Source organism: Taudactylus pleione, unplaced genomic scaffold, assembly GCF_031769625.1.
Source record: "Taudactylus pleione unplaced genomic scaffold, aTauple2 ptg000518l, whole genome shotgun sequence".
In the NCBI taxonomy this organism is placed as follows: Eukaryota; Metazoa; Chordata; class Amphibia; order Anura; family Myobatrachidae; genus Taudactylus; species Taudactylus pleione.
In genome coordinates, this window is record NW_028284920.1 from 10,159,931 (window position 1) to 10,183,748 (window position 23,818).

Here is a 23,818-nt window from a genome sequence, read left to right on the forward strand (position 1 = left end):
GATGGTTGAAATCCCTACAGGGGAACAGTAAGTAATGTTCCCCTGTCCTATTTACCCCCTAACCCTCCTTTCCTGTACCCTAATACTAACCCTCCCTACCCCGCACCCTAACCCTCCCCCGGTGGTGCCTGGCCCTAACCCCTCCTGCCCGGATCCTAACTCTAACTTCCCCCGGGGAGCCTAAACCTAAGCCCTCCCCCCGTGGCTGATATGTTTCCTAGTGATGTTGGGATTCAGGATTCCGATGCCGTGGTTCCGGCAGACGGCATCCCACTTGTTGGGATCCTCACCGCATCCCAGTATGAGACATAGGGGAATACTGAATACACCTTTTATCACTCGCTAGACAGTAACCGAGTTATCTCTTACAGAATTCTTTACTTTGTGTAAAGCTTACCTGTACCAAGAATTGGAGTCTGCTGTTTTGAGGAAATATTCAGTATTCAGCTTTTCAATATAATAAGAAATTGTGGCTTCACTGAGGCAGGAGGCACATGGTTCAATGGCTCTGACCAGAGCGCTCGCTCTGAATGAGGGCCCACCTCCATAAATATGGAGCGTCCTCCTGGACGCTCGTATAGCTGTGGGTCATCACCCACAGCATATACGAGCGTGCCGGATGATTGTCGCGATGGTCTTGACCATCGCGACCATCGCCACTGCGAGCAGAAGCCTGCGGTTGAGTTTCTCAACCGCAAGGCCAGGAGTGATTTTGGCTCTATCAGAGCCAAAATCACTCCCACTGAAATCACTAGTGATGTCAGTGGGGCCGGCTTCTGACGGTAGGCGTTCCCTTGGGAACGCCTCCATCTGGCAGGCACGCCCCTGGCACGCCCACCAAAGGGGGCGTGCTGTCAATCAACATCGACAGCACGCCCCCTTTGATCAGACACTACGAGCGAAGGAAAGTCCTTCGCTCGTCGCGTCTCGCGCATGCGCACGACGGAGCTCCCTCCGTCGTGCGCATGCGCAGTGCAGACCATCGACCCACTTGCGAGCGGACAGCCACTCGCGAGTGGGTCTGAATCAGGGCCAATGTGCATTGATCTTAGGGCCTAATTCTGAGTGTTGTACGATATTGCTGCCGCAGCTGCAAATTTTTTATTTCTTTTAGCTGAGGATGTGTGAAAAAAGATGCTAATGGCAAAGCTACTGAAATTTGTGTCAGATGTACAGTCACAATTAGTCAATTGGCGAATAAGAAGCCATTCGCTAGTCCTGGAGAGACTGTTGTCATCACTGTGTATATGCTCCAGCCCTTAGCCACCCACAAATGATACTGCTTGAACAGGCATAGAGTTGCAATGGCTGCCCCTTTGGCCAAGCTGCAGTAGCTGAAGCTTGCCGCAGCCTGACCGGGTCTTGGCAGCTTTTGAGGCTAGGAAATCTGTGTGCACTGACGCAGACCCTGGCCTCGTCGCTCCCAGAAAACTAGGGTAACACCGCCTCTGTTTCCGAGCACGGTGGCCAGCCTTGCCCGGTCCCCCCCAAACGATGTGGCTTGGGAGGGTTTGCGGGCGGGATGGCAGGACCCGTTCTGCACATGAGCAGAATAGGTCCTGCTCATGCACAGACCACTCTCCATCGGAGATGTGAGCTAGACATCAATTCGGGACTCCAGTGAGGTAAGTATTGAATAAATGGGTGTAGGGTGTGCGGTGTGGGCCCCCTTGGCCCATTTTCACTGCACTTCCTTCACTCATTATAGATACGCCCCCTGATTGTAGACATGATGAATGTCGACATTGTAAGTGTTGACATGAACATGTTGACAATTTGACTTATGAATGTCTACTTGCATCCACATATTGAATGTCAACATTCTGACTATATCCCGTTAAAAAATAGTCCTACACATGCAAGGTGATCTATCTATGTGCCTTCATGGAGCTGATGCTGTGTTGAATGCTTATTGGTGGAGTGTAAGCTGCGTGTTGTTGCACTGTGCATGTGCCAAACCCGAGCGCATGCAAGCACGGACATTGCAGAGCTGTACGCATTTCGATCATATTCACACTTACGATTGAAGCTCCTCACCCGGACTGTATTGGTCAAGGAAATTGCATGCAATGGAGAGTTGGAAAGTGCACACTTGTATCTATCCTATAACTGTTTGTAGACCTAGCTTTTGCTCCTGGCCAAGTGTAGATACAAGTGCACAGTGATGACTAATCCCAACCCAAGCATTGGGGGTGAGCACTCCCAAAATGTATGCAACTCTGCATTTGGTTGAAACACATTATTTCTGTGGACGCAGTTTAGGAGCAATATATTCCCAATTTACTTCCTACTTTATTTTGGTTATTGAACAGGTCATCGTGACGTGTGCAAACAATGTTTGCTTGCTATTCTTTTTTTTCTGATATTTCCAAATACTGTATAAAAGTATTATGTGGGCACTTATTGCCTAACCTAGGGTACATAACTTATTGTTGAGAACCAAGAAAGCTTAGGACAAATTACTATGCTCATTAATACAAATTGATATAGTAAGAAATAATTCATCATATGTCAGAAGCATAAATTTACTTACAGAAAGTTATACTTCGTGCAGGTGTCCACTTTGGATAACTTTTTCCCCCAAACTAGCCATTGAATCCAGCTGCAAATGACATGCTGCTTTTATTAGTGTCTAAACCAGTGGTTCCCAAGCTCTGTCCTCAAGGCACCCTAACAGTCCAGGTGTTAAGGATATCCATGCTTGGGCACACATGGTATAATCAAAATGAATGAGGTACTAATGAAGTCACCTGTGCTCAGGCATGGATTCCCTTAAAATCTGGACTGTTAGGGTGCATTGTGGTCTAAGCCCTTATGCAGGCATTAAGGTCTTTAGCTGAGGTCTAGGTTCAAGCTGAGGAGCTAATTATCTATCACCTATGTTCCCCTTTATTCTGTTGGCTTGGGGAAGGCGAAACCTGTGGTAAAACTTTGGTTGTAACACCTCCATTAGTTTGTAAACCATGTTAAAGTAACTTAATATGTAATTCAAATCTGTACCCATCACAAAGATGAGTTTAAGACCTAGAGAAGATGAAGTTCAGCTTGAGCCTCCTGCTTGGATGACTCCTTATTCTGTGTTCATCCTATTGCCCTGCTGCTCCATGTCAGGAGAGTATGGTTCCCAGTGACGCAGAGATAATCAGCTTGAAGAAAGCGAGAACAATTTCTGCTTATAGTGACTGGGAAAAGGATAATCTTTGTGGACCAGTAACTTGTGATGCAGCTCCAGCGAAGATCTGCCTTTACCCATCACTCACTTGCCTTACCCCTGACACTAGCCTGTGTTTGCTCTTGATACTAGGATTATTTTAGTTTCTGGTGCTTTTCTTCAATCTGAAAGCTAGATTTATCTACACTTCCCCTGAATAGCTGATAAATATGATTAATTCAAGGGGAAGTCTATTATCTGTAATGTCACAAATATTTTTTGAACTGTATACATAATCCAAACCTGTATACATTAATTTGGAGGTTTTTTTGCAATTGGGGGAATTAAATTGGCTGTACACATCGTCCAAGTACAGTAGTGCTGACATCACAGTTTTTCCTGCGCATCTCTGTGGAGTGGATGCGATGTGCTGTTACGGAATGGCACATTGAATTGATGTCTGAAATTGAATTCCACCCAATGACTTTTAAAGTGCAAGTATCACATTTGTGTTTTTTTTTTGTCTTTTCTTGTTTTTCTTGTCCTTCTGCCTGTAGCAGAAAGGCGATTTAATCCCATCCACAATTATATTAGTGGCAGGTGACTGCCTCCTGCATGATCAGGTTCTTCTCTCCTGGAATATACCTGTTATCATATACCAAGAGCAATACAAAAAGCACCTTTTTTTCACCAGTGTGTCTGGATTGTCTACCGAGCTCCGATTACGGTGCACAGTTAGGTGGGGATTAAATTAGCTGTAGGATTTACCCATGCAGCTAATTGATCGTTCAATTTAGGGAATAGCTCTAAGTTTCATGACTGGTGCTATTCAATTTAATTAGCCTTTCCCCGCAAGGTAAAACCTCTATTAACACGCAGAACCCACTGATTACTCATAAAATGTGGCATCCAATAGGTTCCGCTGCAGAATCTGCATTTTTATCATGGATTTTGCCTTGCAGCTCCTGTGGCTGCAAGGAAAAATCCTACCACTGGGAATTAGCGTGTGGGGTTCCCGCAGCTGATTGAATTTTCCACTTAACGGCTGATTCAGAGATGGGACCAAAATAAATAAATGAGCACATTTTCACCTTGGAAAAACCATGTTGCACTGCTGGTGGGATAGATTTAAATGGAGCAAAATTAGAAATGTAACAAAAATATGTCCAGCATTTGTGGGCTACATGCAAAAGCAGACAGTATTTACCCTGCAGGCAAAAACCATTAAATGTATTTGCACCCATTGCATTGCAACATAGTTTATCCAGGGGCAAAGTTGCTCTTCTTCCCTTTTTTCTTTTGTCATTTCTTTTTTAGTCCTTTCTGTCTGCTCTGGGAAGATGCCTCGGTAAACTTGAAGTGCATTTGGTTGTGTACATCAAAAGTCCTTTCTACCACTTTAGTTCCACCATTTTCGATAGATAAAACCTTTCTAGTTTTTCCCTCCTATATTGCAGGGTTCAGCCTGTCTTACGTCATTAACAAATCACATGCATGCAATTTTCAGTCCATTTGGCACTTTGTGTTTGTGCAAAGCCTCTGCCTGCCAGCTCTGAGCTTCTGTTAAATTCATTTTCTTATGAAATTTTTTTTTCCTACCTCATACACAATGATGAAATAGACGAGCGTAAATTCCCGCAGCAAGAAACGCCTCTAAAAATATGCTCCCTCGTCACTTTATCTAGTTTCAATCTGTCAGCACTAAGGATGGGTACACACAGTACGATGTGCACCCACAGATGCGACCGACGATCCGAGGGCTGACTTATCGAGCAGTCCCTACACACGGGGCGATCTGGTGCCCGACATGCCACCCCCCCTCCGCACAGCGCTGCATGGGATCGTCAGATCGTCAGCCATTGTGCCTCATCTGTTCAAGATCAGGCGAAGCAACTGCCGACCCCACGAGAGCGCGCAATATCGTGCAGAGACATGGTACGATATTGTTGTTTTATCGTTCGGTGTGTAAGGGCCTTAACTCTCTATTTTGTATGAAAGTCCTTACTGCGCTCATGTTTTCCTTTCTGTCTGTGCAAACTTCCTTTAGAAATGCAGCCACCTTTCTCTGATAACAACCTATGCGATCTGGCTGAGATTCAGGCGCCGTTGTGCGAACAGATGCGCACAATGGCAATAAATCTGATTTTTCACTGTCAATTTTGGACTTTGAATGATCACATCTGCGTTGCTGTAAGTATTCTGGTTATATGGATGGTTACAGGTCTCCAACTCGAGCTGGGCAACATTTGTATCAGAAGAAGTTGACTGTTAATTACAAGTAGTCTGACATTAGTCAAACGCACCATATTTAAAAATAAATAAATATGAATAAAGCATGCTAGCGTTACATGAAGAGACGACTGTCGTCTGTATTTCAGGAAGTGGGTGTGTTTTGAGCTTGAAAAAGAGGTGATTGTTCTCTTTTCATAATGCTGAATCTATTTGCAGTGATGTTCAGCAGGTGTTAGAGGTTGTGGCTTGGGGAAGTTAGGATGTTAACCTCGCATGACGTAAGTAGTGTTCTGTGGATTTGGAGAAACAGAAAATAGCGGCTAACTAAATAGTTTAGCCAAATGCTTGTTTTTTCAGTTGGCATGCTCTATTAGCAAATTATTATTCAGTTGTACTTTTATAATATCACTGTTTTCTAATTTATTAAATATCTTGTTTCCAATGAAATGAGCGACACTATAAATTGTTGCATCCATTTTCATTTAATTGTGCAGAAGGATGTTTTTTTGACACCCTGTAATCTCCTGTTCAGTTATTTGAAGGGAATTACAGGCAGTGACTCTATAATCACCTTTTGTAGAAAATGTCTAGCAGCAGAGAACAATAACATGCACTTGCATACATGGCAAATACAATAGACTGTTTAACCTCTAGTGTTTTGTCAAGGTTTGGCGACCTTTACATGTAGTTGTAAATGGTTTTTAGTGTCTAATATGTAGGTTACTGTAATTTTGTGTTTTAGGGTTGATGGTGTATGTCCCCCCCCCCCCCTTCCTCCCTCCCTTGAGCTTTTTCACATTTTGCTGGGTTACAGCATGGAACCATGATTAATTGACATTTATTCCCAATATTCAACACCAAGTACTTGATAATAAAGTGCCAAAAAAATATTATCCAAATATTTCTAAATGAATTAGAAAGAAAAACTGATAAGTGATTACATTAGGGCTAGTATTCACTTCCCTTGCTATACCCATACTTAGTGTTAACTCTAGCTCCAGCGGCAGGCAGGGCGCCGGAGCTAGAGAGGGCAAGTTTATGCGCGCGCCTGAAAAGGGGGCGTGTCTATAAGATGCGTCCCCTTTTCGTCATACTTGGGGGCGTGCCCGGCGCTTACGGACTTGCCGGGCAGCGCCAAGCGCAGCAGAAAGGGAGAATAGATGACGGGCGCATGCGCCCGGCGTCTATTCTCCGGCGGTGACCGGGACACCGCATGTTTCTCCACCCGCGGGACACTGCGTTCCGCGGGTGAGAACGGCACCCGCAGGCTGAGGGCAGGGCGCTTTTTGCCCTCCTCCTGGAGGGCAGGATGCTTTTTACCCTCCAGAAGGAGGGCAGGGCGCCGCGCCCCGCTAAAACAGCCTAGCGGGAACGCTACATACTAATTTGCATTAGTATTCACTCCCCTTGCTATACCCATACAGGTTGAGTCTCCCATATCCAAAATGCTTGGGACCAGGGGTATTTTGGATAACGGAATATTCCGTATTATGGAATAATTGCATACCATATTGAAATATCTTGGGAATAGGACCCAAATATACACACAGAATGCATTTATGTGTTATATACACCTTATACACACATCCTGCAGGTAATTTTATACAATATTTTCAATAATTTTGTGGCTCAAAGTTTTGTGTACAGACATTTAAATTCATTTTATGTTTCATATACACCTTATACACACAGCCTGAGGGTAATTTTGTACAATATTTTTAATAATTTGTGCCTTAGACAAAGTTTGTGTACATTGAACCATCAAAAATCAAAGGTTTCACTATCTCAGGCATGCCAAAAATATTCCGTATTTCGGAATATTTGGATATGGGAGACTCAACCTGTACTACATTGCATTAGTATTCACTCCCTTTGCTATACCCATACTACATTTCCCTCTGAAGTAAGCAACTTTCTTTACAAATCTGTGTGCAGGTGTCACAGTTTAGTGTGTGTATATGTATGTTATGTATGATATATATATATATATATATATATATATATATATATATATATATATATATATATATATATATTGGGCCAGAAGTGTTGTGGTAAAGGAGGACAATAACCATGATGGAGATGAGAGTAACCGTGCATGGGTCATCCCTAGCAGGCACGTTTTATAAATCTGATTTGTTTGGTATGGTGGCAAGAAGAAGGCCCTATTTGAAACAAACTTGCATCAGAACTCTTCTACAATTTGCCTAAAGACATGTGGGAAACATGACCATGTTGGTGATTACCAATGCAGTCACTTACCTGATGACCAGTGGGTTCTCCCTAGCCTACCATGGTCTTGAATGCTTTCCCTGCTCTTGCTGAAGCTGCTCATCTTTTTGGTCCTATTACCTTTCTTCCATATGGAAAGACTCCTCATCCTACGTATACCCAAGTCTGTGGAGTGTGTGACTCTTACCCCCCAACATACAAATATACAGCTGTAGAATATAAAATCATTATTTTCTCTTTAGCACCATATTTATTTAGTTTCTTCTAATGTTAAACTAAAGTTTCAAAGTTTGCCTTTGATAGCATTCAGAAAAATTGTAGTCTTCATTCTAAACATGGTACAGTACTTTTTATTTTTTTATTTTTTAGAAAGGTTGAAAGATAAAAGGCAACGCAGACAATTTAGTCATCATTCTAGCACCCTGCACTTGTCGCAACCCGTGTAGTTTCGCTTTCCTACCTGGGCTATTGCTCTAACACACGCACTGCTGAATCTCCGCAGTTTGTTGCATAAGCTAAAAGCACCAGAGCGGAGAGTAACTGCACGGGTTGTGACTGCTGCAGGGTGATTAGAATGAAGACTGAATTGTCAACCTTTCTGAAAAGTATCATGTTTTATTGTATGGGACTTCCTTGTGTATTTCATCAAAGCCTTTATAGTATGTAGGCAGAGTTACTGTGAGAGACTTGGGGACAATCTGCGCTTCCTTATTTCTTGGTGCTGCGAAGTTGGCACAGTGGCGTATGGGAATATATATAAATATATAAATGCTGTGTAGGCAGAGGCAATGGTAATCTAGAACGTAGAAATAGGCAGGGTGTTTATTGTGTTGTGAATAATTTTAAAAGTGCTATTCATGTATTTAAGGACTGCACTGTCAGAGGACTATAAAGGAAAATCTCTACTAACCTTAACCTTCGGTAGAATTTGGAACTTTACACAAGAGATTTTTATCTGAACTCTTATGACCATATTAACTGAATTTCTTCAGTGTTTTTAATATCTCTGCACTACACTATAAATTTTTGATTGTAGGTTTTGCTAATCGTTTATATATTGCGCACTAAGCATGTATCCATTTTCAACTTTATGTGATATATAACTTTAGCAACAAATCTCTTTACTGTAATTTAAAAAATATTTTTTACTTTTTTTTTTTTTTTTGAGGTATTAATTTTACAACTATATACACATACCATTTTTGAATGATTTACAATCCAATAAAAGACTTATTTACTCCTATTACCTCTGCCTGCTCAGCATTTTATTATTATTATTATTATATATATATATATATATATATATATATATATTTTTTTTATATGGCGCCACAAATGTTCCGCAGCGCCTTACAAAGTACATAAACAAATTGTAGACAAGCGACTTACAGAAGAATACAATACAGGGCCAGGACATGGATAATATATATTGCTACATTAGCAACCATAACACCCAGATAAGCAACAGAGCATAAGCAACTAAGTGTTAGGTGCCCTAGTGGTGAGTAAGAAGTAGATGAAACTAAAGTAGGGAGAAGCACAAGAGGGTAGAGGGCCCTGCTCGTAAGAGCATACATTCTAAAAGGGAGGGGAAGACAAACAGGTTCGACACAGATGGGGTAGATTGGGAGGAAGGAGCATGTTGCAGGGAGTTAGAATGATAGCTGGATGGCTTTGATGAAGTAATGGGTCTTGAGAGCCCATTTGAAGGATTGGAAAGAGGTGGAGAGTCTGATGGGGAGTGGGAGAGAGTTCCAGAGGTGGGGAGCAGTGCGGGCAAAATGTTGGAGGTGGGAGGAAATAATCAGCTGGCATGAAAGGTGGCATGCATTAGTTAAACGAAGAGAGCAGAGAGGAGAGTGAAGGGAGATGAGATCAGAGCTGTATATGGGAGAAGATTGGGTGAAGGCTTTGTATGTGAGCGTGAGAACCTTAAATTGGGTTCTAAAAGGGAAGGGGAGCCAGTGGAGGGCTTGTAGGGGAGGCAGGTGTAGAGCGTTTGGAGAGGAAGATAAGCCGTGCAGCAGCATTAAGCATAGACTGGAGAGGCTGTGGTAAGTATTACCGCCGGACGCATGGCCGGCGGTACAAATCCCGGCAAGGGTGAAAATCCTGATCGTCCGTCCTAAAGTAAGTATCGCTAACCTAATTCCCTACCCTAACCCTCCCTTAGGGGTGCCTAACCCCCCCCCCCCTGTAAGTGCCTAAACTTAACCCCCCCCCCCCTCCCCCCTTCCCCGCAGCCTAAACCTAAGTCTCCCGGGGGGTGCCTAACCCTTCGTTCGGTATGCCGGGCGTCGGTCTTCCGGCGTCTGGTTAATGACAGGCGGCGAGTTTTCAACAGTGCCTGATGAGCATTTCTCTTCAGCCATACTCAACAGAATCAATTTATCTTCTTCAGGTAGTAACTTTGTTGCCTTTTTAAATTCGGGGTTGGATAAAAAATAAAGTTTTTAAAAGAAAAAACAACAAACAATAAAACCCGCAGGATTTTTGGTTTAAACCATATTTTTTATTTTGCATTCATGTTTAAATAAAAAAAAAAATGGAATCCTGCTTGTTATATTAATACTGTGAAACATTGCTATGTATTATAAACCTTGATGTATTATAAACCTTGATCAATCACGTGTTTAATGCTCTCTCACATTAACAATTCAAAGTAATTAGGGTTTGATATGATTTATTTGACCTCTTTCAACAAAACCAATTTTAGCCTAAACATAATAAAAACATGCAAAAGCGCTTTTCAGAGAAACACTCAAACACAAACACAAAAAAAGGCGTTAAACATTAGAGCTGGAAATGTCACTGGCATTAAACAATTTTTGGAATAAAAATGGTAGTTTAGAGGCCTTTTCGGTTCCCAGTCTGCTTTTGAATGAACTAAACCAGAAGAAAAAATTCTTTCTACACCAGCTGATGATGCTTGAGCAGTCAGAAGTTGTTCAATAATGGGAAATACATTAGGGTTAACTTTTTCAATTGTGCTTTTTTTGCTCGTCTGCCATTCATAAGATGACAATTGTGACACCACAGAGTCTGTCCTTGTACCACTCCTCTCAATAGGACTGAAGGCTTTGAATTTAAATAAAAAGGTAAACCTGAAGATTAAACCATGAGGTGTTTATCTGTGTATTGCCTGTTTTATGTATTGGTGATGTGTAAGGGACCTATCCATTAGCAGATGTGTTTCTGAAAGATGAAAGACTAGATATCTATTAAATTCCGGTGGCTGTGCTGAAAGATATCTGTCATGTACATGACAGATTTTGGCAAAAGATGAACGATATCGCATGACATCATTCAGGGAGTGGATTTTCTTCTCTGCAGCGCTCTGTAGCTGCTGCTAATATCTTTTGTCGTTTACCGCATTTAAGCTGCCAGATATTTCTAATATCTGGCAGCAATATGTGATAATTGACCAACATGTTGGAGAGATGAAAGATTAAATTTATCGGCCGCGGGAGTACGCATCTCATCGTTCTGGGCCTATCCATAGCAGATAAATTGAACAATAGAACGATAATTCATTCAATTTATCTGCTAATGGATAGGCCCCTTTACTCGTTAAGATTGAGAATGTTAGCTGTTTTTTTTTTTTTTTCCCTGCCCTATGGGTTTGACGGGGGAGAAGTCTTTAGCTTGATGCAAGGCAGATTTAGTACCTCTCACCTGGTTCACTCTACCTATATCTTTATAGTGTGTGATTTACTGCATTGATTCAGCTTATTCCGATAAAGACCTCAAGCAACAAGAATGTGGAATAATGCCAGTCATGGAGTTGTGCCTGTAGTCACAGCATAATTAAAGAAAAAAAAAAAAAATATATATATATATAATATAAAAAAATTTTTTAAACCCATTTTGTTTTTCCAACCCTGCTTTTCATACAATTTACGGCAGCTTAACCTGTAACTTATTTACACATATCAGTTACTTCGTTTTAATCTTCCTTCCTTGATCACATGTGGCCTGTATAGACCTAGCATTGTATATTATTATTATTATTATTATTATTATTATTAGTTCTTAAATGGCACCAGCATTTTCCCTTTCACTTTACATTTGGGAACAAACAGTAATAGAACAAGACTGGGTAATGGCAGACAGCCATAGAGGTAATGGGGCCTTGCTCGCAAGCTTACATGCTGTACGATATGCACTTCTTATATGGCATTAGAAGTGCCATTATAATGGAGAACTTCCTGAACACAGGGATCAACCAAATGGGGTCTAAAGTAGTTTATTTTTTCCCCCATTATTTTCCATGTTTTTATCAATCTCCATATTAATTTGGCAAATGGTGGTGTTCATTTCAATTATCTGTTACAAAATGTAAATTTCTCCTTATTTTTGCACCTGCTGTATGTTTTTAAATAAGAATATGTAGATACATTTTTTCGTTTTTTTTTTTTTGCAAAAAAAAAGAAACCGAAATAAAGTACACTCCAGCACATTACTTTATTTACCATACGGTAAGTTGTTAGATAAATTGATGATAGAACCTCCTGATCATATGTACAGTGTATGAGATATACCTCGGAGAGGTCATTGTATAATGAGTGGGAATGATGTATTCTACTCAGGCAGTGGTTTCTCTAATAAATCCCACACAGTGATGACTAGAGCGGTGACTCATTTCTCCAGGGTAATGTTCCAGTACAGACATGCCTTACGTGGATCGTCAGAATCGCATTTGTGGCTTCCTGGACATCGAGGAGCATGAAAACAGCGGCAAGTTCCTGCGGAGGTATTTCATCTTGGACACTAGCCAGAATAGCCTACTATGGTACATGGACAATCCTCAGGTGAGACATGCCATCTATAGTGGTAACAGGGCGGAGCCATTGCTGACATGTTTATGGGGCAGACTGTTTAATAATTACTGTACCTACGCAGTGACTACTGCTGCCTTCTGTTCTAATGCGGTGAAACTGTAGGCAGGAGGCTGATAGTCCATGTAGATTAGTCAGTATGTAAATATTTTCTTTTGACATGTTTGTTTTACTATTTTCTGACTCTCTTCCCCAACCCCCCCCCCCCCCTTTTTTTTTCTTTCTCCATTTTTGCAGAATCTCCCAGCAGGATCCCCTTCTGTAGGGTGTCTCAAGCTCACCTATATCTCGAAGGTAAGCTTTTTCTTCATTTAAAACTTTCAAAAAGCCCAGGTCACATCCAACCCATGGAATTATGAGTTATCTAATCCTCTCTTTTTCACAATGTAGGTGAGCGATGCCACCAAAATTCGACCAAAAGCTGAATTTTGTTTTGGTGAGTGAATGATCAATTATGTTGGCTCATTTTATTTTCTGCACTGTATATCTTGTAGATCATAGTAAAGGTTGCTTTTTTTTCTTTTATATGAACAAAGATCCAAATAGTCTATTTAAGAAATGATCCACTTGATATTGGACAAACTCCATTCCACGAATTGTCTTCCGTGGCATTGCAGGGCAGTGAAACCATGGGCCTGGTTCAGAGATTGACGTTGGTGGCTAAAATATGCGAAAGTCACAGGGGGCATCTGAAGTAAAAAGACCACCACTGCCAGCTTCTTGACCCGATGGTTGCGTCCAATGATGCAGCATGGTATCCTCTGCATGAACATCGGCCATCTAAGTAACCCTCGGGTTACTCAGGATGTCTGGGCAAAATCACGCTGCTGGGATCAGTAAAGATGCGTCAAAAGACACAGCCACTGGCTTTGGCACTCCCAGAAAATGGGGCTGAAGCACCCCCCCCCCCATTTTCTGGAACGCTCCCTCTCGCCACTACCAAATGACAGCAGCATGTCAATCATGCTACAGCTTTTGGGGCACTGCGACCGATATCACAGGACCAGATCTGCATATCCGCAGATCATTAAACCTCAAAGATTTGCGTAAATCAGGTCCCATAAACAGTGGCTTGCAAAAGTATTCAACTCCCTAAAAAACGATAAATCGCACAGCTATACAAGTGGGTTCCATACAGCAGATTTATCTGTATTACAATTGACAGATTGTTCCAGTCAGTATTATTATTATTATGACCAATTAGGCTTTTAAAGTCATATTTTAATCTTCACAATCCATTTTGTTTGCAGACTTTTTTTTATTTGTAATTAAAAATGTAGATACGCAGCTTGCATATGTATTCAGCCCCTGCAGACTAGTACTTGTTAGAACCACCTTCTGCTCAGGATAATTAATTGAAAGGTGAACTTTCTACCAGACCAAACCAGATTGTATTGCATTCGCTCCTTGTATTTTGCACCATCCATTGGTCCTTCCATTTTAACAAGATGCCCACTCCTCTCTGAGTAACAGCATCCCTACAACATCATGATGCTGCCACCCCCATACTTCTCTGTTAGGATGGTGTTTGCTGAGGAATGAGCAGTGTTAGGTTTGCACCACACACAGCATTTGGAACCAGAAAGCTCAATCTTTGCCCCATCTGGCCACAAAACCTTATCCCACATTTTAGCTGGGCCACTTGGATGTTTTCTGGCAATCTAGACGTGCTTTGATGTGTGTTTTTTTTTCAGTAATGACTTCTTTCTAGCCACCTCCCAGAGGTTCGTTGTATCTAGAGCTTTTGATATGGTTGAATGATGTGCATTTAGTCCAGTCCCAACCATCAAATTGATAGTTGCCTTTTGTGATGTCCATCACAAGTCTCCTTTTTAACTGGACTCTGTTTTGAGAGACGGCCTACTCTAGGCAGTACCTGGGTGGTATGATCAGTTCCATTTTCTCACAATTGATCTGACAGTGCTGACTGGGATCTGGGCCGGCTCTAGGAGGAGCGGCGCCCTGGGCAGCCATGGAATGTGACGTCCCTGCAATATGCGTGCGTCCGAAAAGGGGGCGTGGTCTAATTACCATAGGCCCCCCCCCTACATGATGTTGTTTGGGGGTGTGCCCACATTGGCATGCCTCCTGTGTAATGTCGGGCTGGGGGCGAGCCCAGCACTCCCTCAGTAGCTGGGCTGCCCCCAGCCTTTTCCCTGAACTGAATGGATGCCGCGCACATGTGTGCAGCATCCATTCAGCTTCTCCGGGGTCCGGCACAGCTGCTGCGGTGGGGGTGCCCAACTTCCCGACCACCCGCGGGACACTTCGGCCCACAGGTAGAACAGCGGGACAGTGCACGAAAAGTGGGACTGTCCCACTGAAATTGGGAGGGGTGCGTCCTCTATGGGGTGGCACCCCTGTTTGACCGCACCGGTCGAACATGCCTTGAGCCACCCCTGACTGGGATATCCAAGCAATTTGATAATATTTTGTATATCTATAACTTTATCTTTCATTTTTGGTAGAATGCTCTTTGCTCTTCATATTCAGATTTCTTACAGATTCACAGTATGACCAATGTTGTTTGAACTATCCCTAAAAAATGACCCTTTTTTTATTGATTCAAAGGTAGAGCTTAATTGAAAGTCAATTGTTAGGGCAATATATGTCATCTGTGTAAGCTTGGAGCGTCTATAGCTCAGTGGGTGAATACTTATGCCAACAGCATTTTTCAGTTTTATGTTTTTAATCTGCAGACAAATAATGGATTAGGAGTCTGAAAATTTGCTTTAAGAGCCTACTGCTTTCACAATACTGTCTGTAACAATCTGTGTAAGTGTCATTTGCAATCAGTTGACATTTTTAGAGTGTTAAATACTTTTACAAGCCTCTGTATGTCCTTTATCAGACCACTATGTCCGTTTTCTTGAGGGGTCATTGAACACTCCATACTGCTTCTGGGAGGGTGGGCAAGTATGCCTACAGTGCAACATGGTTTTGCCTTTCTCCCAACTCAGGATTAGCCCATAGAGGAGCAATTAAGTTTAAAAAAATGTGACATTTACAGCACTGTTGATGGCATGCTACCACATCTCCCACATTTGGCATTTGCCTGGTTCAGTATTTTCTTACGTCTGTTTCTGGCAAGTTAACTAGTTGTGCAATGCTTTGTTTAGTGATGGCTTATTGGCAGCATCCGTTTTTCAACAACCAATCTAAATCCCTTGTTATACCATCTAGAAGTATCCTGAATTTGGGGGTAGGTATCTCCTACTTTGAAACAAACGTGGAAATCCTTTAGGTATTGTCAATATAAAGCCCTTTATACGGGATGTAGTTTAAATCCTACCTGATTGGATGCTGGCACTCAGAATACCGGCGCAGGAATCCCGTTGCCAGCTTCCCGACCGCTGGCATCCTGATGGTGGTTAGGGGGAGTCTTCCTTTTTTTCCTGGAGACCTTCTCATTTGTGCCCTGGCTATTTCTTTGATTTTCCTTCTTAGCGTTATATTGACAAAGGAGGGGCCGAGTGTTTTTAAGGCAATTGAAGTGGAATGCAGAGAAATTCTTTATACCTGATATTTGGAAAACACTCTCTCCCATAAAGGACATTAAGAAGAACGCTGAGTTTTCTTGGTACAAGCTGTGTGAGATAGGCTTAGTGTGCTTTACCCTAGTTTCTGGTTCTGCTTTATTCACATCACCTTTTAGTGTTGTGGTAATATTAGGAAAGTAGTTGAACTACAAAATGAAACACTCTTACAGGAACGTACAAATGTAAAGAAAACCCACACAGTTTCATACATTTTTTTTTAAACTATAAATCCAATGTACGAATGACCTGCTGAGAGATCCTGGGTATAAACTATTATTAAAGAAGCACTCTATGGGAAAATGGTTGGGAGACCTGCTTTAGTTTGGGTCAGCAGATGATAAATAGACAGTCACTGTATTATGAGCTACCAAAAATGTGCTTCTGACCATAGTGGATAGCTGTGTATGGGGTTTCCTGGATTGGGTTCTATGGTTTGGGAATCTGAGCTGGCATTAAGGTAAAATTGACTTATTTTAAGAATCCCTGTGTCCTGTCAGATGTCACTTTGCTAATGTTAAAATATCAGATGATCTGAGTGTATATATTCATCCTTGCTGCTGTTTCCAGTCTGAATTCAGTCCAGCCGACCGTCCTGAGATCAGCTATTTTCAGTTTGCTTCCTGTGTAGATGTGCTTTATTTTCCCCTCTTCCTGGCTGGCTTCCTTGCTATCTAGCTCCTTTTCTTCACAGCTGAAACAGCCGTACCATGGAGTGCAGTTCATGTTAGTTGTGTGATACTAACATTCAGAGTAAATTTTGAGCCTTGCTATAGTTGCTCACTTTCTCTGTCTCCGTTTTATACCATAATGCGTGTCATAACTGTATATAGTAACAGTATTTTATGTAGTAACAATACAGCATTTCACAGTCTGTTACTTCTAGTTTAAGAATAGTAATACAACAGATGGAGAATATTGGACTTTAGCAATATATCTCTCCTGTTAACATGTTTTTACAGTCATACCCTGAATCACATGACGTCCTTGCTATTTATCAGTCCTACCTCTACAAACAAATGGGATGCCTTCCTCAATGGCAGATCTCAACCTGTCCCCTGAATTCCTGATGTCCGACAACTACTTTCACTTCCCAGACATTCCATTCTGTGTAACAGCCATCACCCTTGCAGTTTGTTCTATGAACAGTTCAGTATCCTGAGCTGTTTTGTGTTTTCATTTATAATATTATATATTTAATATCGATTTGTAATGTTTTGCTTTGATATTATTTTTTCCCATAAATGAAGATCTTTTATGGCAGACCAGAAAGAGTTAATGTGCTCAGGACCTGGAAGTGATCTAATTATTTTTTCAGATTTTGTGTTAAGCCTTGGGGGAGGGGGGGGAATTGAAATCCGTGCGATGGGCGCAAAGTGCCTTTCGAACAGTTGGAAGAAGACATTTTGCGGCCAGTAACATTTCTAAATTCCCCTCCATCCCCATAGCCTTGTGCAAGAAAATGATTGTTGACTTCCATATGTGCGCAACAGAACATAGAAGCAGCACATCGCGATGAACTGAGTTCCCGCCTTGTATCTACGGGTGTTGCAGTCCAGTGTCGTTTTGGCAGACCCCACTGTTCCATTTTAAGAGCTGTTCTGTAAGAATGCACCTGGCTGCAGATGATGTACAGTCTAGCTGCCAAGCACAATGGGATGTTTGAAATGCCCCTTATACATTAAATCATCCTCTTGATGTGGTTGCATCAATTACCTACAGGAAACTTCTTTTCGCCTCCACTGAGGCGTAACTGAAATAGTTTGATAGATTGCTAGCTGCATGATCTACTATAAATTCGCAAAACATAACTCCACGTCAACTTTCCTGGACACAGAATAGAAGTATTTCATAAGTTTCTATATTTAAAATGTTCTGTGCTATGTCTCATACTGCAACCATAAACACAAGGTGGATTATCTAACGTGTGTTTATTTCCCGAAGATAAAATCTATTAATGATGCTATATGTTGAAAGACCAAAGTGCTGAAACACCCTGTGTCTGTTCTCCTCCAGTAATGAATGCCGGCATGAGAAAATACTTTATGCAAGCCAACGATCAGCAAGACCTAGTAGAGTGGGTGAATGTCCTGAACAAAGCTACCAAAATTACAGTGAGTATCTCACTCACTAACTGTAGCACAAATGTCTGTACTGTTCTTTCATTTAGTCTCTAACATTTTATTTTTTAAAACGATCGCAGCAATATGTGAAATACTGTGTATTTTAGTTACATGTACAAAAGGCGCAGGCACTGTTAGCTGGCTGACCATTGTGTTGTCCGTGTTGAATGTTTAATGTTGTCGTGTAGGAAAACCGTGCACCGATTGGTCATAGGAGCATAATGTTAAGCCGAAGATATGCAGTGATGCTGCTTCGGGTTTAGTGTGGTAGATCTTTCCCAGCAGTTACAGTAAAGTCTACTTCACAAGTCACAGGTGAAACTACAGCTATATATTCTGTACGCTCCTTATTTTCTAATATTTTTGGCCTGTAGCATTCAACTATAAGCTATTACAATTCATTTGGATTTCTTTTAAGTTGTAATTTTGCTCCCCATTTACGTTGTATTATTTTTGCCATGTGCCAGTTCTGGGAGTTTTCTACATTTTGCATTTATTAACGAAGATGTTGCACCAGACCCTGTGAGATCTTCTGTAGCCTTCAGTGTATTCCTCATAGAGCCTTCATGGACCATTTTAGTGCATAATCTGAATAGTTGCTGCATATCTGTCACAATGCTTGTGGCAAAACAGTTGAATGGACCGCAGGGGCAAATGCTTCTGCCCTGGTCTAATACGAGGGTGTGCAATAAGTTTCCGGATGCACAAAAAAGTATTATATTTACAAAGTGAACATTGCATTTTTTCAAAGTATTCGCCAGAGGAGTCTATGCAAAGTTTTATGTGCTCAAACCACTTGGTGAAGCAGCTGGACCAGTCCGAAGCAGGTATGTATACTACATGCTGGATGAAGGTCTCCACTGCAACTTCCAGTGACTCAAAATGAATCCCAAGCATCTTATGCTTGATTTGTGGGACCGTGAAGTAATTGCAGGGGCCAGGTCTTGACTGTCCGATGAATGACCAAGCTCCTGGATGCGTTCACGGGCCGGAAGATCCACCACTATCCTGGACTTGTGGGTAGGTGCATTTCATGATGGAGAAGGACATCATAAGCGCGAGTTCTTGGACGGTGTCTGGAAATGGCTTCCAGCACTTGGCTTGCGGCAGCAATTGGCGTACCTGTCTTCAGTGACTGTGCTCTGCTGTACGAGTGGTACTGTAGCTACATGACCAGTCTTGGCCACAAAAACTGCCACCATCTGCTTGGTCTCCCTGCACTCGCGTTGGAACTTCTGTGGTGGTGCACCTCCAAAATGGGACCACTGAACCAACTGTTTAGTCTACGGGTCGAAACTATATCCAGGATTAATCTCCACCGATGATCTTTCAAATAGGGTTAAAAAAAATCAATTAGCAACTGTCACGGTCCTGCGGGCCGACCCTCCAGATACTCCAATCTGAGAATCACCGCAGTGACATTTACAGGTTACCTCAGCACGTGTGGTTAACTAAACCTGGTAACTGCCACCAGCAAAGAAGAATATAATGCTAAAGCATAAGGTGATCATCTTCTCTTACCTGCATCCACAATTATCAATACTTAGAAAAATAGGTAACATGAGCCACAGGGTTTGCAAAATACGCGCTATAGGGCATTTTTACGTGCTACAGCAGCTTTGGGACCCGGTTTTTTAAACTGAGCGGGTCCTACAGGACCCGCTCAGTTTGTCCTGTGTAGCGCTGCAGCATCCAATCACCACCGGTCGGCTTCTCAACCAATCGCCGCCGGCACATTCTCCTCACTACAGCTCCCAGAATCCCCAGTGCTTGCGGCTCCCCCTCCCTTTGTGTCCACGTTCTGCAGCGTGCCGTGCTGCCCGCTCCTCTGAGTCTCAGTTAGACAGACTGTCACTCTTCCTCTTATGCCCCCATGTGCTCCCGGCTCACTCAGCCACACTCCGGTCTCCCTCTCCCACACACTCTGCTGCCGCCGCCACTCTTTCACTGTGCCTCAGTGGGGAGCTCGGACCCGAGGAAGGGGGAGGAGTGTCTGTGGGGATGTCGGACCCAGGTGGGGAAATTATTGGCTGTGGGCGGGAGAGGTATCGGCCGCAGTGCAGAACACTTCAGACCTGTTGGTGCTGCAGAAACAGATGAACATGTTGCTGATGGAGAGGAGCGCTCTGAAGGGTGAGGACCCCTGTACCTGGTGTTACTTACTCACTGGCCGGCTGTGTGGCCCTTCCCCTACTAGTATTACTGGCCGGCTGTGCGCTCCCCCCACTAATCCAGACTAACTATGCACGCCTTCACTATCCCGAACTGTGTAGCTGTGTTTCCCATTTACCCTGACTGACTGCTAACTGTGTGCAGCCCTGACCTTACCCCCAGCATTGCCTGTCCCTAACCTCCTCCTTGCCCACAATAATGCCCCAGCTATCTACTCTTGTACCCTCCCTACACCCAGCAGTCCCTGACCACCTCCTTACCACCAGTACTGCCCCAGCTATCTACACTTGCCCCCTCCCTACACCCAGCACTGCCTGTCCCTAACCTCCTCCTTGCCCCAGTACTGCCCCAGCTGCTATCTATCCTTACCCCCTCCTTAGTACTGCCCCAGCTGCAATCTACCCTTGCCCCCTTACTACCTGCCCTAGCACTGTCACAACTACGGTCTGCACTGGTCCCCCCTCCCTGCCCCCAACTCTGCCCGCCCTAACTCCCTATCTAGCCACAGCTCTACCACAACTTCTCCATGCCTTTACCCCCTACAGCTGATTGCCCTTAACCTCCTATATCCCAACTGCTGCCTGCCCTCACCCCCCATAATATGTAATGGGACCCAAAAACAGTGGATTAGGACCCCAATTTTTGAAAGTGAGGGGTCCCTGAGACCCACAATGTTTTTCACTCACTGCAATCACTGAGCCATTTGAGGCCTTGGATCCTAAAAAACAGATCCAGAACTAGAATTAATATTTAATTCAAGAATGTCTTCAAAGCTTATGTACAAAAGGTTACAAAAAATATAATAATGTTAAAAAGTCACAGTTACTCTCCACTTTCCAGAAAATGAAAAAATAATAAAAGGGGAAACAAACCATTCGGGTCACTGCGGATTAAAAGGTTCTGGGACGAGCCCTTCCCAATAACGAACTTTGGATCATCTGTATCCTTCAATAGCCTCATGCAGGATGAACAATGAGCCAGGGTTGACTCACATATTTATGCCTGCTTTTTCCAGGCACCCCCCTCACTGGGGATGATTTTAACCCTGTTCAGTTCAGAGTGGATTGTTTAGTTGGCTGAAGCTCAGGGTTTCCTGGCCACCTGAGAAGGGGTTCTTTAATTACACATTCAGCTCTATTTGAAGTTTGGGAAACCGGCCTGGGTCAAGGTGAGGAGATTCACACCTGGTCCATCCATTCTTTTGATCACTGTCCCCAAACAGAACAAAGGGCTCTTAATGACGGTTTTTGGAAGGGTCTGGCCAGCTGTCATATAATTCTACAGACCAATTTCTTCTATGCTATTTACAGTGGGACATATTTATGGCTGAATCAGACCTGAGACAGACCTTCTTACAACCTCTTGCCCAGCTTCAAAGGGGACTAGTCAAGAAGGGTTTTGTCACCTTTCCACACGCCAGACCTCATGCTGATTAGGGTACATAATCCCTAACAAAGGATTCTTACATACAACTGTACAAGAGGGGAAAAATGCATGTTATTACCAATACAATATAATTGCAGTTATGCCCATTCTGATGTGAAATGAGCTTTTCTGCCACAGCTTGCGCCATGGAATGTGTCTGTTGCTTAGTCCACTTCAAGTGTACACCAACACCACAATACAGATTTAAAAAAACCGGAATAGTGAACACTAGCTCTGAGTCCAAAATTACACAATAAAAACATTAAAAAAGTAACCCTGTATATCAATACATAACACCGCTTATTCTTGTCACAGTCCTGATACATTTGTTAATTATTCTGACAGGTGTCTCTGTGTGGTAATAGTTTGTTCTCATAACTGTTTCTTTAAGCATGAATGGTCCTGCTGCTTGCACCATGGTCATACTTCCCACTTTTCATTTAGCCCAGGTAAGTATGCGGCTTCATCAATTCTCACATGCAAGGATGTATTAAAAAAAGGTGGAAAAGAGGAAACTTTTGTATAGTTTCACTATTTAATAAAATAACCCCTTGCGGGGACAGATACGGCAGAGTGAGAGTGTACGATACCTGCTATTGTGCTCAAGTAGGAGGCTGCGCACTGAGTCTGAAAACGTCCCGGGTAGTTTCAGAGTGGATGGATTGGCTGCAGCCTCAAGGTAAGTCAGTGTCCGTGCCTGTGTCTCCCTCTGCGGTCACATGATCGGCAGCATGAACGCACATTTCACACAGTTCTTCTTTTTCAAGATGAGCGAACGCCATCAAACCTGGAAAGCATGTTGCAGCACCAAGTCACCCGAGCCGCCTCCTTCTGCTCACGAGTCAGCTGATGGGGTACCCAGCATGCCAAAACCTTGCTCAGGCCAAGCTTTTCATGGAGTATCAAGTGGAAGGATCCTGATGAGATGCCGATTGTCTCTAACTGGGCCACAGTCACCCAGACATCCACCTCAGCTATGGCCCAGTGTTCTCAACTGTGGCAGCAACATTATCTTCTGTGATGGTGGACACAGATCGTCTGCAGCGCACCTACTCTTCCGGGGACAGTCTCCCGCGCCAAAATTCTGCAAACCACTCAAACACAGTGGTTCGAGACAGTGCTTCCTCCCGAAAAGCAGCTCGTAGTCAGTCAAAACTCTCCTGCTGTTGCAAACCACTTTTGACTTGTAGTCGTAGAAGATCATGGCTCTCCAGTGGCCTCCATAACATGTTTGTGCAGGAAGTGAGCAATCTGACTTCTTCAGTATACAGTGCTGCTTCTATACGCTTCTGTGCACTGAAATTTCACAAGAATTTGAGTCTGAGCTTACAGTTCACAACCACACAGTGAGATTGTCTACTCTACCTATACACTGCACATCCGGAAACTTATTGCACACCTCTCATAAATAGCACATGCTACCAGTGATCCTTAAAACATGATACATTTTTTATAACTTTTTTTCTAAATTGACAATTACTGTTGCCCCAGCAGAGCAGTTTGTCATCTAGCATAAGTTTATTTCATTCATTCATTCATTCATTCATTCATTCATTCATTCATTCAGATTGTAGGATACCGATTAGAAGGTTAGAGGGGAGAGGGTAATACTCTGTGGGACAGCTTTATCTGGAGATTTTCAAGTAATCTGTTTTCATTACTCAAATGTATTTTCTGAAAAGTAGTCACTTTTGTCCTGAGACATTCCCACATCCTGTCATTGTCTTTGGGCACAGTATCTGTAGTGTGTGAATAATTAGATGTGTATGGATGAGAGAGGGAGGGTGCCCTGAGAACATTGCTATCATTTCTCAATCCACTTCTGTATTTGCCTGGCTTAAGTTTTTAATGTGGTTTTATAAAGATAGCAGGGGGGAGATGTATCAATTGGTGTTAAGAGTGGAGAAGTTGCCCAAAGCAACCATTCTGCTTTTAGTAAGCACTTATCAAGTACATTCTATCAAATGATAGGTAGAACTTGATTTGATTACTACTCCACTCGTTTTTCACTTATCCACTATTTACATCGCTCCCCCAGGTCTCTCGTGTAGAGTTATGCATTTAGATCTCATCTGCTAACCTTCTTATTTAGGACACTTTAATAACTGC

The 23,818-nt window shown here is 42.8% G+C and overlaps 1 protein-coding gene across 3 annotated transcripts in view; it reads left to right on the top strand.

The window, feature by feature from the left end:
* The window catches only part of PLEKHA1 (pleckstrin homology domain containing A1), a 62,364-nt gene that overhangs the window by 19,889 nt on the left and 18,657 nt on the right, over window positions 1-23,818 (top strand). For all 3 annotated transcript variants that reach the window (XM_088450521.1, XM_088450522.1, XM_088450523.1), the window contains exons 2-5: window positions 12,266-12,426; window positions 12,691-12,747; window positions 12,844-12,889; window positions 18,006-18,103. In XM_088450521.1, coding sequence (XP_088306647.1) covers window positions 12,286-12,426; window positions 12,691-12,747; window positions 12,844-12,889; window positions 18,006-18,103 — 342 coding nt within the window. In that variant the 5' untranslated portion in view covers window positions 12,266-12,285. The remainder of the gene's footprint in view (window positions 1-12,265; window positions 12,427-12,690; window positions 12,748-12,843; window positions 12,890-18,005; window positions 18,104-23,818) is intronic.